At 42.5% G+C, this 15512-nt stretch overlaps 1 protein-coding gene across 8 annotated transcripts in view; it reads right to left on the reverse strand.

Moving 5' to 3' along the window:
- The window catches only part of LOC136838617 (ethanolamine-phosphate phospho-lyase-like), a 156235-nt gene that overhangs the window by 63002 nt on the left and 77721 nt on the right, over positions 1-15512 (reverse strand). For all 8 annotated transcript variants that reach the window (XR_010853057.1, XR_010853063.1, XR_010853055.1 and 5 more), the window contains one exon: positions 762-906. Coding sequence is in view for 3 of the 8 variants with exons in the window: in XM_067103888.1 (XP_066959989.1) it covers positions 762-906 (145 nt within the window). In the remaining 5 variants the exon portion in view is untranslated. The remainder of the gene's footprint in view (positions 1-761; positions 907-15512) is intronic.

Below are 15512 nucleotides of genomic sequence, written 5' to 3' on the forward strand. Positions count from 1 at the left end.
AACTGGTGGGGATAATTTAGATTTTTCCTGTGTTTCAAATTAAAAAATCTTGTAAAAACTCTACATTTAAAAGTATACCAGAATCATATGATTCATACATAATGTGTTGCACTGATATTCTCACAAATTTTCCTAATATCAATATGCTTATATAATCAAGTTCTGCATGAAATCAATCAAGGTGGTATTTTTTTGTTTGTGGTATTTTCTAGAAACAAAACACATGCAATCGTTCAATCAATTCTCTCCAAGTAACTACATACACCTTATATTCAATCAGTAACTTTACATAACTATACTTTATATTAAATCAGTAGCATAATGTAACTTAAAATGTATAATATAATGGACTGATCATAATCATACCGGCCAAAAGTTGAGAATTCAGAAAATAATAAGTTAAGTTGACTTAGGATTAACTGTTAAATATACCTCCTTGTCCCTAAAGTGCTTGTCACAATATATCAGTATTCCAAATTATAAATGTTGTGTTAGGAATACGTGTATTTCCTAAATATTCATATACATAACTACTTTCAAGTGCTGAAGATGTATACAGTAAACTATCTCTCTAATTATGAGGGCTTGGTAACATTAGCTAGGCATGTACCCCATAATCATACAGTTATACAATTGCACAGATTAAAAATAAATTACAGCTTGACATAGTGAATTTATAGTCACTTTCCTGTACATATATAAATGCAAATACAACATAACTCCAGTACAGAATGAGTAATACTAAAATGAAAATCACTTACTTGTATAAAAGCTTATAATAATTTTTGGGAGGTACAATAACACCACAATTTACGAATATGGACTCCGATATAAAACACGCAATACTTCGATTATTCTTGACAGCTTCTTGTATAATAACTTCAGCATCTAGAATGTACTTTTCGACTGAAAGAGAAAATTAGCTTGTGTAGACAAAATAAAAATAAAGTTGAAAATAAGATTTTGTTTCCCTTTTACAGACAGGATAGTTATATGAAAACCAGTCATCTTAATAAGACTTAGGGACCCAGCTGCACTGACTTGAATAACTGAAAAAACATTCCACTGTGCATGTCCAGCCCACAACTAACATCTCTTATTCTTCTGTGCAGCTCTTACTATGTTGGGCATTGCTGTTTCATACATTTCATTATCATGTGCTGTTTTTACTTCAATATTCTGAAGAAGTCCATTTCCAAATATTTTTAACCCCTCTGACAAGTCCTTGAGAAGGGTTTGGTAACATTTTCCTTTCTGCACCATTTTTGCTTCAGTCAGTGTCGTCCCATCTCTGACATATCCCAGTGAATATACACTATCCCTTGGTATTTATATGCTTGTTTTTAATTAATTTCATACTCTGGTTTGGTTTGAAAAAACTAACTTCTGCCCCAGGGCTTTACACATAGCAAATTGTTTTAACTTCTCCAATATCCACTACTGTCTGATATATCCCACTGATGTATTTTGTAGTTTAACACTTGTCACATTCATTTTTTATATTGAACTATAGCATGGCTTTCCAGTAAAAGTTCATTTTTGCAATTCACCACAATTTTTTGTTTTTTGTAATATAAAATTTTTGTTTTTTTGCTCTTTTCACAGTAACAGTTACCTTGTCATCTGTTTTTATTTTTATTCATTTCTATTTTAATGTTTTCATTTCTTAGACTATTTGAAATAATGTTTTAACTGAGTAATTGCTGACCTTCCACACTCTTATACTAACCTCCAAGGAAGAACGTCATTTCTGAGTTCAGTCCCGTGTCAGCCGGTGAAATTCCATTACAGCACGAATTTCTAGGTATAATATGCTAGATATACCAGAAAAAAGCTTTCAGGAAAGCTGGGGTTACTACCCCAGTCGGCGTCTTCTCCAAGGAAGACGTCCGGGTATAACGAAAGGGTGAGTGAAAAGATCACTACCACGGAGACTTACTAGAAAGATCTCTCCCTATCAAAACCCGAATAGGCGGTGAGCCGTTACATTCACCCAGCACCCGCCAGGGGCGACACCTGCGCCACCTACCTCATTCCATTTTTTCATACGTGATTACTATCTTTTGATTTTGTGCTCATTTCGTGCCTTTTTATTGGAATTTTCCATCTTTCACCATGTCATCGAGCAACTTTACTATCTCCAAGTTAAGTACCATCTTATTGTGGGGTTTTTCGTTCTATATTTTGGCTGTTTTGGTCTCGTTTATATATAAATATTGAGATCTTATTAGGCGCCTGGCGTCCCCGCCAACCATGTAGAGCCATGGCTGACCCCATCAGTTCTTTCTGTTGGGGTTGTCTCCTTGTGGATCTATAGATGATATATTTTTGCCCCATGGTTCTCCTCCTGGCGGGTTTCCTCTTGGTGGCACCCCTTTTTCAATTTTACAATTTTGGCCTACGGCCCTTGCAGATTGATGCCGTCCAGGTATCCCCCCTCCAGGTTGGGTTCCCTTTATTTTAGTCTGTATTAGGCCAATTATTATTTTTTTCTTGGCGATAGTGCTCTCGGTTCTTTTATTTTACCATCGTTTACCTCCTCGTGGTAGCCGTGACCCCTTAGCCTCTAACCGTTGCCCGAGGTAGAGCTCAACACCCTATTGAGCACATTTTATTTCAATATTTTTGTGTGATGGTTTTTAGTGGAGTAGGTTATTTGCTTCCATCCCTTGCCCTCGGCGTGAGGGTCCATCAGGCTGAGGAGTTTTGGTTGCTGTTTCCTCCGGAAGTCGTTTTTGGTGGGCAGAGTGAGGCCTTAGTTCTCTTCCTTCCTTTGGGGAATAGAGTTCTTTGGATGTCTCCTCTAGGCTATTAAGCCTTCTTGCCCCCTCTTCGTTCCCGGTTGGTTTCGGCACAAAAAATTTCTCTCCCTTGTTTGTTCCTCCTCCCCTCCGCACTCCTTCCTTTTTCCTAGCCTATACTAGAGTTAGGTCCCTATTAGGCTGTGCCTAGGCAGAGTCGGGCATCGAGAGCAGTGTCCTTCCCTTCCTTAGTAGTAGGCCACCCTCCTAATCACAGTTCCTAAGACTCAGTTCATTCTTGGGTGGTGTAGTGCAGTTGGCGGGTTATATGTTTCCCCCGTCTCCTGTTCTCTTTCTTAGTAGCCTACCATTCTCCCCTACTCCCACCCCTCCCCACCCCCACCCTTCAGCCTTGCTCTACTGCGTGCGGGTGGCGCTAGATGGCGTTTTCTCAGTTCAGGGACTTCTCCATTTGGTAGGGATTAGCTCCCTCCGCGCCACCAGTCCCTAACGCATCGCTGTGTGGTATTGGTGGATTCGTTCACTCGTAAGCTCGACGTGTTGAACACTCTATCCCGCACTCCCTCCCTCCCCGTCGGGTTACTCGGCTGGGTTGTTATACTTGCTCGGTTTATGTTATGAATATCTGAGCATCTTGCCCTTGTTTCTCTGGCGATAAGTAAGTGAGGATTTGTTATTTATATAAAGGGTGGATCCCTCCGGTCTCGAACGCATTTACCCTTTATACCGTCACTTGTTTAATGTTATTGTTCATGATATCATTATTTAAATATAAATGTCTGTGTTATCTTGAAGTACTCTCCTTATTTTTATCGTGAGTCAGGTTCGCCGGGTTTTCGCGTTAATTTTACTGGCAACCCCTGCGGCGGAGTTCCTGTGTCTCCGTTCCTTTCATTCCCGGGTATTCCGGGGTCACAAAATCTTGCCTTCCACTCTGTGTATTTTAGACTTGTGGCTAGTTTATGATAAGGTATTTCTTCTCCACGGAGTATTCGGCTGCAGTTGAAATTCCCATGCCTTTGCCGGCTTTGGGTGCTTAGAGTGGTGGGTTCATGTTCGTTTTCCCTTACAGACTGTTGGCTGTGAGGCCGGGGTGTACGGCGTCACTGCAACAACCTTCGTGGTCACGTGGTGTGCGGACCACGCTATTTGTGCGAGTCCCGACTCGACGATCTGGTAGTCTGGCACCCGATGGTTGTGAGGTTGTAGCGCTTGTGCGCAACCATTCAGGATAGTCGGTAGTGACAACCTTCCTCTGCTTTCGCTCCTCATTTTGAATTTTGTTTATGTGGTTTCGGACTGTTTCGCCCTTAGCTAATTGCTGGCTTTCTTTCAGGCGGACAGAGTCCTCTAAGAAGTCGGCCTTGGAATCTCTCCGGGCCTGGGTGGCTGGGTTTGGTAAAGGCGTTCCGTCGGGGAAGCCCTACGTCCTCGGCCAACGAGAGTTGAGGACCTGCTCTACCCGGTAGGCGGGTCGCAGTGCCAGAAAGATCTTGCCACCCCCATCATCCAGCAGATCCGGGATGCGACCCAGCCACCCCAAGTGGATCCTCTACGCTGAGGTTTCAGAGGGCGTCGCCGCCTTGGACTTAGACCTAGAACCCATGGCTACTGAACCAGGACCAGGGGGTAAGTAGCGAGTAGGTGAGGTTGTTGGGTGACCCCCTTTTAAATTCCCCAGCCTCTTCTGTTTCTTCATTTTCAGGTTTTGAAATCTTCCTCCTTGGGTGATAGGCTCATCAGCTATCCCCCAAGTTGAAGTTATAGACTTCATGGAAGACGAAGGAGCTATAAGTCCTCGTCCCCAAAGCATCGCCTTTCCCCGTCGAAGAAGGCTAAAGTCTCAGCACCTGTGGCCTCCGAGAACAAGTCTGGTTCCTCCGGCAAGGGCGCGAGTAAAGGGCAGCAAAACCAAGCCCTCCTCGCCAACCTGCCTTTGGCGTGGAGACTTTGAACCAGATGTTTCAAAAGATTCTCTGAGGATATCAACAATAAATTCAATCAGATATCAGAAAAAGTTTGCCACTTATGATAATAAGATATCCGAAAAGTTTTGCCACTTATGACAACATGCTGGCGGGAATGGCTAATCCACCCCCGAACCCCAGTATGTCATTCCCGACCCTGAGGACCTCCGCCCGCCGATCTTAGTAACCCTTGGCGTTTTAGCCCTCCGGGCCATCCAACACGATGGCAAACTAACTATTGAGGTCTTGGCACGAGGCGGTTGGAGGGTTGGAGTTCTTCCTTCGATCTTTGCCCCGTATCCAGGCTTCGTAAGTTGACAGAGGAAGCATGGATACGTTCTGATAAGGTTCCCAGGAGACTGTCATCATCCCCTAGAACCAAGCTCAGTGCGTCTCTCATGCGCACTCTGTGGAGTGGCAGGCGAGACAACACAAAGTTGACTCCTTTCAAGGGCAACTTCACTATGTTTGCCCTGGGAGACAACTTACCAACTCCTGTTTGAACAAAGTCGCCTGGCTACGGCAGTGCGTGCTTTGATAATCCCGTTACCGCCAGCTGAAACAGACCCCACTTCCTGGTGTTTCCCAGGAAGTATGAGTTCTGGATGGATGCTCCGTCCACCTTCACGATCGGGAAGTTGGACCCCCTCTGTGCTTCCTCACAGTTTAGTGAGGAACTCCCCAAGCTGCCGGAATCTTTGCTAAAGGCGAGGTTTGATGCCCGGACTAAGCTAGCCGGTCCTGAACTCCGTCTGCCTCACCGGAAGCCACTGCCGTCTCCCTGCGCCCAGGCTGGCCATTTTCCAGGTCTTAGCTAAGTCCCTGTTAGCTGGCTTTTCAGTCTGACCTGTTTGAGTTCATCATGGCCAGACTGGAATGCAGAAAGTTTATCTTCGCCAAATGCCACTATCCGTCCAGGCCTAACAAGCTCAAGTAAAGCTCGATCTGGGGGCTAACCTCTTCCCAGAAGAAGAGGTTCACGAATGTTCCCAATGACTGAGGCTACAAGGGCCAGCAGAGTCTGCGCTCTAGCTGGGGCATCTCCTGCCTGGCGCAAGACCCCAGAATCTGGCGGCCCCCCAAGGAGAGGCAAACGTTTTAGGAGACATAAGAGGCCCCTCCAGACAGTAGTTCAAGCCGTCCCGGTCTCGACGTGCACAGCCCTCCACCTCAAAGCTCACCCCCAACAATATGCTGGTCAACCAGCTCATTCCCTTACTCGCCCTCGTATGTTACTTCTCCAGCATACAACCCCACCTATGAGGGCGGGGTTACTTTTCACGGCCTTAACAGGATCGCAAAGGGGAAGAGGCAGGGCCCCCCTCACAGAGAAAGGCGAACACCACCCCAGAGAGGAAAACCTGGACGTGGTAGAGGAACAAACCCGCTCCTCCCACTGAAAACACAGGTAGGTGGTCGCCTGTATTGGTTCAGGACCAATGGACCTTCAGCCCTTGGGCACACAGTATTGTGTCCAAAGGTCTGGGTTGGAGCTGGATCAGGAACCTCCTCCTCCGAACAGGTTTTCCAGCCACCCTCATCAATCCCCTACGGGATTATGTGGCAGAATTGCTCAACAAGCGAGCAATAAAGAAAGTAAGGCACCCTAAAATTTCAAGGCAGGTTATTCACAGTTCCCAAAAAGACTCAGATCAGCAAAAGTGATCCTGGATCTGTCGGCGTCTAAATCTCTACATAAAATCGACAAATTTCGCATGCTTACAGTAGCTCGAATACGGACTCTACTTCGCGTGGGCCGTCACCACCTCTATCGATCTTTCAGGCGCTTATTATCCCGTCCGATGCGCTTGGAAGTTCTCTCAGTTTCGGTTTCAGACTCAAGGAATCAAGCCTACTTTCGTTCAAGGTCATGCCCCGGCTAAACATTGCCCAGGGTATTCGCAAGCTGGCGGACACAGTAGTTCAACAACTCCGGTCGAGGATATCTAGCAGCATACCTGGAATTGGATAATTTGGGCACCAACAGTTCTAGAGTGTCGAGGCTACGACCGCCAGTCATCAGCTTCCTGGAATCGTTGGGTTTCAACTGAACAGAAAAAGTCTCGCCTGACTCCGGGTCCGGTTTTCAGTGGCTGGGCCTCCAGTGGGATCTGTCTGCTCACACATTATCTCTCCCGCCTCCCAAGAGGAAGGAATGGCATCTCTCAGAAAATTTCTCAAAAATCAATCAGGCATCCACTTGATCCCAGAAAAAGGTTCTTGGGTCCCTTCAATTTGCCTCAGTGACAGACCTGCTCCTTAACCCTTTCCTGCCCAAGTGCAGCGTCATATTCTGCAATATCTTCCCCTACCCCCTTCTTGTCTGACTGACGTAATTTAATGCATTAAAATTTACCGACATTTTTCATTGCGTGTGGTAGGGAGTAAATTTTTTTATTTTGGACAGTTGGTGGTTTCCATAGGCTAAAGCATACCTTGGACCGTGTAACTCAGGCATCGTCACCAGGCAAGCAGTGCCTATACTGCGGATGCGCAATTCCCTGGCATAGTAAATTTCCACAATGAAATCAGCTGATCCTACCCACGTTTTTCTCTCGTATCTTACATTTTTTTATAAAATGTGGGGATTACAGTAATGGAAACACTCTGTTTGGTATCCTCTATTTTCTATAAATTTTTAGTTCCTCTACTGTGCATCGCAAATCCAGGCGTAGTAAAATTCTCACAATGACATCAGCTGATCGCACCGCAGGCCTGGCAGGCCACACTTCTGTCAGAGACCATGCGTGCTGAGGCTGGGTAAGCACATGGCTGTTTACATGGCGAGCGTCAATCGAGAACAGTTTCAACATGCTTTACTTAAAAGTTTTTCACGGTAAAACTAGCGGAAATTTGTTAGTGCATCACATAAAGAGATGTCTGGATTTTTAGGCAGGGCTCTGAATCTCATTTTTTCATTATCATATATATCGATATTTAAGAGAATTTTGTTGACTTTCTCATAAAATAATTCATTCACCCAACTGTTATAGCTTTTGAGCTCTGACGATAATGTTGACAACAGTTGTTATTTTTTTGTTTGAACAGCTTATAACGTCAAAATGAAACTGTTAACATTACCAAAGCCATTTTTCTTGACTCTCACTTTATTCCTCCTTTCCTCTACATTTTTGTATATTTACAAAGTAATTTCTATGAAAAAATCTGGTGGGCTCTTCAAAAAAAATGTCTAGCGATAATTCTCACCGTATGCCTGGCGCGCTCTGTTTCTTACCCACTTTTCTATCAATTTTTCACCAACTGGACTTGTTCGTTTTTCATTTTTTTATATGTCGATATTTAGAAATTTTCTTGGCTTTCTCATAAAAAATAATTCATTCGCCTAACTGTTATAGTTTTGAGCTACGAACAATAATGTTGACAACGGTAACTTTTTTCGTTTGATCCAATTCATAACGTCAAAATGAAACTGTTGCCCGTTACCAAAGCCATTTTCTTGACTTTCCTTTATTCTTCAGCTTTTCCTCTACTTTTTGTATATTTACAAAGTAATTTCTATGAAAAATAACCGAGATAGGGCTCTTCAAAAAAATTTTCTAGCAATAATTCTCCATAGGCCAGACAGGCGCTCTGTTTCTCACCCTCTTTTTCTATCAATTTTTTCACCAACTGGACTTATTCGTTTCCATTTTTTATATGTCAATGTTTAGAATTTATTGGCTTTCTCATAAAAAATTATTCATTCGCCTAACTGTTTAGCTTTTGAGCTCTGAGCGATAAATGTTGACAATGGTAACATTTTTTTCGTTTCAATCAAATTATAACGTCAAAATGAAACTGTTGCCGTTACCAAAGCCATTTTTCTTGACTCTCACTTTGTTCTACAACTTTTCCTCTACATTTTCGTATATGTTACAAAGTAATTTCTATGAAAAATAACCAGAGATAGGGCTCTTCAAAAAAAACTTTTTTTCTGGCGATAATTCTCACCCATGCCGGGCAATCGCTCTGTTTCTTACCCTCTTTCTATAAATTTTTCACCAACTGAACTTATTCATTTTTTCATTGTTTTATATATCAATATTTAGAAATTTGTTGGCTTTCTCATAAAAATAATCCATTCGCTTCTTTGTTATAGCTTTTGAGCTCTGACGATAATGTTGACAACGGTAACATTTTTTTCGTTTTCAATCAATTTATAACGTCAAAATGAAACATTGCCGTTACCAAAAGCCATTTCTTGACTCTCACTTTATTCTACAACTTTTTCCTCTACATTTTGTATATTTACAAAGTAATTTCTATGAAAAATAACCGAGATAGGGCTCTTCAAAAAAAAAACTTTTTCTAGCGATAATTCTCACCATACGCCCGGGCAAATCGCTCTGTTTCTTACCCTCTTTTCTATAAAATTTTTCACCAACTGGACTTATTCGTTTTTCATTGTTTTATATATCAATATTTAGAGAATTTTGTTGGCTTTCTCATAAAAATAATCCATTCGCCCCTAACTTTATAGCCTTTGAGCTCGAGCGATAATGATGACCTTGGCTAACATTTTTTTCGTTTCAATCAATTTATAACGTCAAAATGAAACTGTTGCCGTTACCAAAGCCATTTCTTGACACTCACTTTATTCTACAACTTTTCCTCTACATTTCGTATATTTACAAAGTAATTTCTGAAAAATAACCGAGATAGAGGCTCTTCAAAAAAACTTTTTCTAGCGATAATTCTCACCATGCACTTTGAACCGTCGCTGTTTCTTACCCTCTTTTCTATAAATTTTTCACAACTGGACTTATTCGTTTTTCATTGTTTATATACCAATATTTAGAAATTGTGTTGGCTTTCTCATAAAAAATAATCCATTCGCCTATCTCGGTATAGCCTTTGAGCTACGAACGATAATGTTGACAATGGTAGCATTTTTCGTTTCAATCAAATTATAAATCAAAATGAAACTGTTGCACGTTACCAAAGCCATTTTTCTTGCTCTCACTTTATTCTACAACTTTTCCTCTACATTTTCGTATATTTACAAGTAATTTCTATGAAAAATAACCGAGATAGGGCTCTTCAAAAAAAAAATCTTTTTCTAGCGATAATTCTCTCACCATCGCCGGGCAAATCGGCTCTGTTTCTTACCCTCTTTTCTATAAATTTTTTCACCAACTGGACTTATTCGTTTTCATTGTTTTATATATCAATATTTAGAGAATTTTGTTGGCTTTCTCATAAAAAATAATCCATTCAACCTAACTGTTATAGCTTTTGAGCTCTGAACGATAATGTTGACAACGGTAGGCAACATTTTTTTCGTTCAATCAATTTATAAATCAAATGACTGTTGCCGTTACCAAAGCCCTTTTTCTAGCGATAATTCTCACCATACGCTGGGCAGAAAGCGCTCTGTTCCCCTTTTTCTATCAATTTTTTCACCAGCTGGACTTCGTTTTCCATTCTTTTATAATAACCGATGTTTGAAATTTTGTTGGCTTTATAAAAATAATTCATTCGCCTGACATTCATAGTTTTTGGAGTTCTGAGAAAATATGAAAATAAGTAAAGATTTTTTTTTTTCGTGAAATAACTCACATTTTTGTATTTAGAGGGCTGGCACTCTTATTCTGACTATTCACACCATAAAATATAAACATTTAGAAAAAAGGACACAAAATGAGCGTTGTTGGCATAAAATTTATATTTTGTGTGAATTTTGAAATAATTATTTTTACTACTGTCGGCGCTCCCAGGTACATCCCGGGGCTCATGTGCCCTCAGTGATGTGATAACTATACAGAACTGAAAGGGTTAAAAGCAAAACTAAAGACATAAACAGGTGTGGGGTCGAGGCCAATGTCAAGCTCAGAGACAAGGTCTCTCCATCCCTCGAATCTTGAAAACAAGACTGCAGCCTTGGACCACAGTCAAGGGCCTCTCAAAGTCAGTTCCACTTCAATTTCCCCTCTGGCACTAGTTGTCCCACACAGGCCTTCCTAGCCCGGCTGGAGATAGCTCAAAACAAAAAGTACAAAGGGCGTGGTCCACAATGTTTCAGCAGTTCCATATAAACACCCTGGAAGCTATGGCGGTCTTTCTAACTTTAAATCCGCCCCCAACCAGTTCATATCAGGCTGGTATTGGACAGCGCAGTGGTAGTTCATTGCATCAACGAGGGCGGCTTAAATCCAGGTCGGAAGTAAACCAAGTAATGGTTGCTATCTTCTCCCTGGCGACAAGCACGGCTGGCACCTGTCGACTACCCACCTGGCGAGAGTGCGGGCGTGGTGGCGGATTCCCTGTCCAGGACTGCTCCGTTGGGCGGGTGGTCCCTGGGACAGCGGAATCTTTCAAATGGATTTGCGGGTTCGGGTCTCCAAGTGGATCTGTTCGCGACGGAAGCGCAACTTCCAAGCCTCCCTGTTATGTGGCCAACCTGGACCCTCAGAGTAAATGCATCACGGACCTTAATGACAATAGGTGGAACAATTGGGAGAAGAATTTATCTGTTCCCTCAATAAATTTACTGCTGAAAGTATACACAAACTAAGGACATTCAAAAGGTCAACCAGCTAGTAGCCCCTATTGGCGAAGAGCAATTGGTTCCCTCTTCTTCAGGAACTGGGATTGCGGAGTCTTGATTCCCAAGCCCATACTGGCCCAGACAGTACAAACCAAGACTGTGTCAACCACTCAAGAATTCAGAATGCCTAGTTATATGGACTTTATAAAGTTCACCCAGCCCAAAGGCAAACATTGACCCTGTCAACACTCTACTTCTTGAATCAGATAAAAGAGATTCTACTCTTAGACAGTATGATTCAGCAGTCAAAAGTTAGCCTCCTTCCTAAAAGCATCTGAAGCCAAAATCATGGCGACTAATTTAGGAGTCTCTTTTCTTTAGATCACTGTTTGAAAAGGCTGCTCCGGCCACTATTACCACAGCCAAGTCAGCCCTGAAGAAAGTATTTCTATCACGGCTTTAAAAATCGACCTTACAGATTCCTATTTTCATCCATCCCCAGAGCATGCGCTCGTCTGAGACCGATATCACGCCACATTCCGTTCGTGGTTTCTCAATGGCGTCCTAAAGTTAGCATCAGAGATAGATAACTTTCAATGCTCTTATCAGGATCTGTTAAGGAAGACCTTATTTCTGATTAGCTTGGCTTCCAGGTGCTAGAATCTCAGAGCTGTCGGCTCTCACTAGAGTGATAATTTTTGAACTTCCTCCTTCCGGGAGGTCCACCTTTCTGATCTAGATTCTTAGCCAAAAAGCAGAAGACCCACAAGACAGGTGGTCTCCTTGGAAGGTGGTGCCCCTTCCACAAGACCAGTCTTTATGTCCAGTTTATACACTTAAATCTTACCTTTTAAGAACTCCACAGAGTAAGTCGGGTCCTCTTTTTATCAGGGAGAAAGGTGGTACTCTTTCACTAGGTGGTATAAGACAGCAAATTCTGTATTTTTATTAAACAAGCCAGCAGATTCAGTTCCTAGGTTCATGATATTCCGAGCAGTGGCTACCTCCATTAATTACTTTCATAATATGGATTTCTCAGAATTGACTAAATACGGGTTGAAATCACCTCTAGTGTTTAAACGCCACTATTTAAAATCGCTCAAGCCCTGAAATTTTCTACCATAGCTGTGGGAGTGTCATCTCCCCACCTTAACCAATCATATCCTTCCTCCTTTCCCCCCCGCCCGCCTGCCTCATTTACTTCTCTGGTTATCCTCTGGTTGATCATGCCTCACTGCCTTGCTTCTCATATTGATGTAAATTGTCTCTGTTGACTGGAAACTGTAATCTGACATGTTCACGATTGTATTTTTCTTGTAGGGTACTGGGCGGTTTATTTTACTCCATGTACCCCACATATATGTATATGCACTGTATGTTTGTTTACCGATTGGTTGATCTCTTCGTGTTTAGCAAGTTTGCGTGTGTAGCTTTAAGATTGTGTATACCATTTAACATTGTATGTACCGTTGAACCTATCCAATTTTCGTGTGATTTTGTGCCTTAGTAGTGTTAGGTGGTTTGGGACCCCTTCCCGTCGTGCTGGACTTCCCTACTCTTTACTGATTTTAAGTCTTTGATGTGCCTTAGGTTTAGTGTTTTTCTCTACGTAAGAGATTCCCTCATTAAACTGCTTTCGTAATTTATGTTTTTCTTCAAATTACCTTGTTTCCTCGTAGTTTTGCAGCCTTGGCATGATTCTCTGTCACTATTTCACCGGCTGACACGGGACTGAACTCAGAAAAGGGATTTTGACAGAGGAAAAATCTATTTCTGAGAAGGTCCCGTGTCACGGTGACCCTCCCCTGACTTACCTATAGCTCCCCCTTTTCTTGCACATGCCAAGTCTGGGGTTAGTGCTAGCATGGAATGAGGTAGGTGGCGCTGGTGTGCGCGTCCTGGCCCGGGTGTTGGGTGTAGGGGCTGTAACGGCTCACCGCTCTATTCCGGGGGTTTTGATGGGGAGAGATCTTTTGAGTAAGTCTCCATGGTAGTGATCTTTCCTCACCCTTCGTTATACCGGCGTCTTCCTTGGAGAAGGCGCTCGGCTGAGGGTAGTATCCCCAGCTTTCCTGAAAAGCTCTTTTTCTCTGGTATATCTAGCATATTATACCTAGAAATTCGTGCTGTAATGGAATTTCACCGGGTGACACGGGACCTTCCTCAGAAATAGATTTTTCCTTTGTCAAAATCCCTTTTTTACTTACCCCAACTGGATTTTCAGAGAATATTTTTTTTACACATTAACACTGAATTATTCTAACTTTATATGTATTAAAAATTATTTTTGCCTGGTAACAGTTGCCATACACTCCATTTCCGTCTTAATATTCAATCATCTTTTTCCATCATGCTACTGCTGTGCTTTACCCCACCTCGTGGCAACTTTCAAGGAAGAATGGTCTCCTTCAACAGGATGGAAGGCAGGCAGTCCTTTCAGGTTGCCCTTGGTAGTGCTACAGTCTAAGGATTCACAGTTTCCCTCATGGCAGGAAATGTGGGTAACAGTGCCTAATCGTTAGTGATTCTGATCCATTTCTCTTTGGCAAACAGTGCCTAATCGTTAGTGATTCTGATCCATTTCTCTTTGGCAGTGTGGTGGTCTTGTCTGTGTCTTCTGAGTCTTGTCCAGGGTCTCGCATCCCAGTGCTGCCTCCCCTTCTTTACAGATGGTACTGTGTGTGTGTGTGTGTGTGTGTGTGTGTGTGTGTGTGCATCTTCCTTCCAGGTCCCAGCCTTGTTTGGATGCCGCCTTCCTTCTTTCCTTCCTTACTATACTGGGCTTTTGGCATCAGTAACGGTGCCTTCTCCCTCATGTTCTTCCTATTTTGATGTAGAGTTTTCCTCGCAGGTGGTGTGCAGTTGGGCTTGCAACCTTTTTAAGTTGAGATCTGCTCCTTATCCACTAAACAAAGTCGATGCTTCGTGGAATTCCTGCCATTTCAAGTTGGTTTCATGTTCTACAGTTTATCCAGCTTTAATTGTTGTTTCACTGCCAGACCAAACATTTGTTCATAAATTTTTCCATTTCAAGTTAACTTGCAATCACAAATACATGATCTAATTAATGCCAAAATATGAGTGACACAGTGACTTAATATTTGTTTATGATGTTCCTTCAGGAACTTCCTTAGTCTATGATGTCTACCTATTTACATTTATGTTTGTCCTGTTTCTCGAGTATTTGTGTGCCATCACCTGCCTCTGCATTCTTGCTACTTCTCATGTCCTGATCCCAAGTACTCCTCTGTTCTGGTGTACTTAGCAACCCCACTTTATTAACAGCCCTCCATATCTTCAGTCGCCCTCATGTCCTCTGCTTTGGATCCCCTCCAATCCTCCAAAGGATCTTCCTGTCTATAACAAGGTCTGGCACCATGTTATACCAAAGTCTGTACTCCTTCACTTTTTACCCGTGTGGTTTCAGCACCTATGCTATCTTGTGATGAAATCTACCAATCCTCCAGTTTTGTCATTTCTTGTGTTGCCTTCAAGGGGAGCGTCTCCTTGAGTCCTGCTCATGAAATTGTCAGCTCACTTATCTCTGGTCATGTCCACAGGTTGCAAACTCTGACACATCTCAAGTGAACCTTTTCCTGCTTGTTTGATATTGATTACTTGATGGTGACCTTCACAGGTACACCTGTAGGTTTTTCGGCTACTACTGAACATTATCTTCCACAAGGCTGTGTTGCTACTTGTCCCTGCCCCTTCAGTGGGCTCCAAACCTCTTCTGAAAGTCTCTCTCATTATAACTGTTGGTATTCAGGAACTTCCATTGACTTATGAGATGGAGCCTGAAAAGCTCCTTCTACGACTGTCTGGCTTCTGATGCCGGGCCCTGCTTTCCTCCTAAAGTCCTCTTTCTGTTCCTTTTGTTCTCATCCATCTCTTCTCATGAGTTACAGGAATCATACTCTCTCAGGAGCTCTCTGTTGTGTTGATTTCCTGAGTTTCATGGTTGCACACAGTTGAATGTAAGGCCTAGCTTTGGATCAACATCCTAAACATTCAAGTGATTGCAGCAAGTTTCTTCTGCATACTTTTATTCATGCTTGAGGTTCAGCATCTGTTCATAAGCTACTGGTCTAAGGATTCTAGTCATTCATCCACCTCTTCAAGACTTTATTCCTAATCCTTTTTGCATACATGGAGGTGTGTTCCTTGAAGTAACTGCCTTTATGCCTAAGGTGCTTTCTGAGGTAACTCTCAGCACCACTGCCTGCTGGACTTCTTGGATCTCCATATTCTATTCTCCTGCTTCATCTTCACATTGATCATAATTTCCAAAGGTCT

This window comes from Macrobrachium rosenbergii, chromosome 1 (genome assembly GCF_040412425.1).
Source record: "Macrobrachium rosenbergii isolate ZJJX-2024 chromosome 1, ASM4041242v1, whole genome shotgun sequence".
NCBI lineage: Eukaryota > Metazoa > Arthropoda > Malacostraca > Decapoda > Palaemonidae > Macrobrachium > Macrobrachium rosenbergii.